The sequence below is a fragment of the Cryptosporidium hominis genome, assembly GCF_000006425.1.
Source record: "Cryptosporidium hominis TU502 chromosome 8 CHRO018097, whole genome shotgun sequence".
Taxonomy (NCBI): domain Eukaryota; phylum Apicomplexa; class Conoidasida; order Eucoccidiorida; family Cryptosporidiidae; genus Cryptosporidium; species Cryptosporidium hominis.
The window spans coordinates 1-3,858 of record NW_666915.1 but is presented as its reverse complement, the minus strand read 5'-3'; the positions used below and the strand labels follow the sequence as shown (position 1 = coordinate 3,858).

Genomic DNA, 3,858 nt, shown 5'->3' with positions numbered 1-3,858 from the left:
ATATAGTAGGGAGGGATTCGTAACAGGCCACGGGACAGCGGGAGATGTCGAGAGGCGGTGCGGGGGGGGGAGGAAGAAGGGGAAAGCGGGCGGGGGGGGGGAAGGGAAAGGAAGAGGGGGTGGGCAGAAAACAGGAGGGGGCAAGAGGGGCGGCAAGGAGCGAGGAGCCGGAACAAAGGAGAAAGAAAAGGTAGGGGCCAGAGATATAGGGACAACGAAAACGCGGAGAGGAGACAAGGGAAAAAGGGGGGGAGGGGGAAAGAGGCNAGGGGGGCAGGAAAGGGGGGCGAGAAGGCAAAGTGGGGGAGAGGGAGCGGGCTGCGCGAGGGAAAAGGGGAGAAGGGGAACGGGGGGGGGGGGAAGGGCGAAAGGGCGAGGGGAGGCGGGGCAAAGTGAAGAAAAACGCCCGAAGGGAGGGGAATCTACGGGGGCAACGGCAGGAATCAGAGGGCGACGCGGGGGGAAGGGGAGCACGGGGAAAAGAAAGGCAGGGTCATCTGGGAAGGATAATAGAAGCGTGGGAGCAGCACTTGCTCATAAGAGTAATCGTAAAAGAGGGAATCAGAAAGCGAGTGGTGAAATATCTANTGGATCAGTCATATCTCCCGCGAATCGTCAAATGAATGATTTTAAAACTGTAGTAAATTCACTTTCAAATATTACACTATTTAACTCACAAAGTCAAAAGAAATCTCAAAGTAAAATCAACTTTTTGACCAGAATTTCCGATAAATGGATCTCAATTTCCACCAACCAATTCTCTAAAGATTACGATAAAATCGATCAAACCATCAAAACACAACCATTTAGAGTTATTTCCCATTCTAGATTAGAAAACTCTTTCTTTGTTTCATTTGATCAAAAAGTAGTACAAGAGAAATACTTCTCATCATATGATGCACTTCCTGGTCAAATTGTTAAAGCCACTGTTACTGAAGTTAACAATTGGGGAATCTCTGTTAGACTATCAGAATATTTCTCAGGGAGAGTTTATGCAGAACATCTTTTCAATAGTTCAAGTTCAGGATCAGGATCAATAACAGGAACGAATTTGAGTTCTAATAGCTCCAAAAGTATGTCCAAAGAACAGATGGACTACATAAAGAAACATTATCAAATTGGAAGAAGCTATCAATTCAAAGTTTTAAGATATGAATATAGTGATAATAGCTGGAATCCTCTACTTCTTCTTACAGCTAAACATCTATTAATCAATGATCAATTACCATTAGTAAGATTTATCGATAAATCCCTAAAAATTGGACAAAAAGTTACGGGATATATTAGTAGAATATGCATACAAAGTACTCAAAAGTCTAATTATGACTCAGATTTGAACCAATCTGAAAAAAGTGACTTTATTATTATTAGATTCTATGGAGAAGCTTATGGATCCATGTCTTACAAAGAATATATCGACTATTATCAATTTGATAATATTGATGGTATTTCAAAAAAACCAACCGTTGGAGAGGTAATTACTGCTCAAATTAAGAGTATTGATTTAACCAATAAATCTTTAAAATTAACTTTTAGAATGGAAAATAATGGAGGAGTTGAAGATCCAAAAACAAGCTCCAATACTCCCTTAAATAGACAATTCCTTGCTCAACTGAAGAACCTTAAGTACTCTTTTTATGATGGAATCTTTGATGAGACTAATATCAATACCAAAGAATTTACTTTATTAGGAGTTACAAATCAGGGTCTTTTATTTTCACAAGATTTAAAAGATTTAGTATATGTACCCAAGTTCTCTATATCAGACAATAAGGAAAACTCTGAAAAGATTTATTGTTTATTGGGAGAGGTATATCGAAAATCTAAATCTGTCTCAGACCTTAATTCCAAGATTTCAAAGCTCAAATTAGCTCCGAGTACTTTAACAGATACTGTTTCAAGACAAACTTTGGAAATGAGTTTAATTGGAAGTTCTGGATCTAGTATTAATGTTGAGAATAACTCTATTAATTTGAATTTGAATGTCAAGTTCGGATATCTAAAACATTCTATTTTGAATGGAAAACAAGGAGAAGTAATTATCAAAAACTTGAAGAGTCTTGCAAATAATACCTTATGTCTGGGTTATATTAATCATATTGATCATTATGGATTACTAATATGAATATTAAGTTCAGAACCTTTAACAGGTATTGTTGCAAGACACTTAATTAGCTGCAAAGTTTTCTTTGATAGTAAGGAAGAGTTGATGAGACATTTTTCCATTGGAGAGACTTTGCTTCTTAAGGTAGTAAAGGTTGATGAGACAAACAAAAAAATCACTCTAAGTTTGAAAGATTTGGAAGATGGGACATCGTTAGTTAGAAAGTCAACTATTACAAAAAGTATTCTAAAGGATAGACTTGAGGGACTTGATAGAGATGAGCAAGTTATCCAACTTTTACTGAACGAATCCCTTGGAATTAATGAAGATAAAGATTTGTTAGTTTCTAATTCCAACTTTGTTGGTAGAGTCCTGGAACTTAGTGTATTAACTGAAGCTGGTTGCGATGGAATATATATGGGTTTGTTGAATTTGAATAAGACCAAAAAAACAATCTATTTTAAGCTTGTTTCAAGAGATAAAAATCAAGATTCTAATAAGGAGGTATCTAAAGGAATTGTCACTAAAGGATTATTTCTTGGAGGAAGTTATTTATATCAAAATAAGTCCGGAAATCATAAGGAGATTCATTCTGATATGAAGTATGTACATTATATTTGCTGTGACAATCAAATAGTGGCCAATTTTAGTCAAGTTATGGAAGAGACAGAAAAAACAGCAAGTTTCAAGGTAAACAAAAGATATAAGAAGTTCTTAGAGTCAATTGTTAATGAGACAAAGTCTATAAAGATTAATAATAAAGAGGATATTCTTTATCGTACTGAATCTTACACATTATCTATTTTAATGATAAGGAATGATCAAGACGAGAAGGTACCGGTGATCATTATATGTCTAAATAAATTAGAAGAAAGAGAAGAAGGGATTTCCAAAGATTTAAGTTGCATTGTTTTGGATAAAAAAAGTAATATGCCAGTACTTATTGGAGTTTTATACTCTAGTAAGGAGTCTAGTTCTATTTTAAAAAAGGAGTTTAATAAAAAAGATCAATTTGAATTAAATAGTCAAGTTAAATGTAAGATTATAGATCATATGAAATCTTACCAAGGATTAATTGTTCAATTACCAAACAAAAGCTTTGGGAGAATATCAGTTTTAGAGCTGGATGATGATAAAATAGACAATCCTCTAAATCTTAAAAAGTTCAAGGTTGGTGGTACAATTCAGGGAATAATCATAGGAGATCTCAGGAATAATAGTAAAAAGAAGAGAACAGTAAGTTTAGGAGGAGAGAAATCTTCTAAGCTTAAGTATGTCCAAATAGATTTTGAAATTTCGAGTCGTATTTCAAGGATTCGAAATATCTTGGATAAGAAGGATGAGTTGAAAGAAATTGAGTCATTTTCTCAAGTTAAAGTTGGATCTATTTTGAGTGGATATGTATGTAATAGTGGTAAAGAAGGAGTTTTTGTACGTATAGGACGAGAATTAGTTGGAAGGATTAAGCTCAGAGAATTAACATCTGGAACAGTTACCCCAGAGGAAGCTTCAAGAAAGTTTTTCATTGGAAAGTTCATCAACCAAATGGTTGTAGTTAATATTAACAAGGACGAGAAAAAAGTAGATTTAAGTATTTCCAAGTTGGAATCTGATGATATTAAATTAAGGTTGTCCCAAATTGAGACAAAAGAGAAAGTTGAATCTGAGGATGAATACGTAGATATGGGAATTGATAAAGAGGAAGATCTTGGAAATAAAGTGAAGAAAATGGCTCAAAGTTTGGGGGATATTAA

General features: G+C 35.2%; 1 protein-coding gene across 1 annotated transcript; it reads left to right on the top strand.

Moving 5' to 3' along the window:
• The first annotated feature begins 619 nt into the window (after window positions 1-619).
• On the top strand, window positions 620-2,125 carry Chro.80241 (hypothetical protein). The annotated part of the gene is made up of 1 exon (XM_660281.1): window positions 620-2,125. The coding sequence occupies one exon, from the start codon at window positions 620-622 to the stop codon at window positions 2,123-2,125; it is 1,506 nt and encodes a 501-aa protein (XP_665373.1).
• The last annotated feature ends 1,733 nt before the right edge of the window (window positions 2,126-3,858 follow it).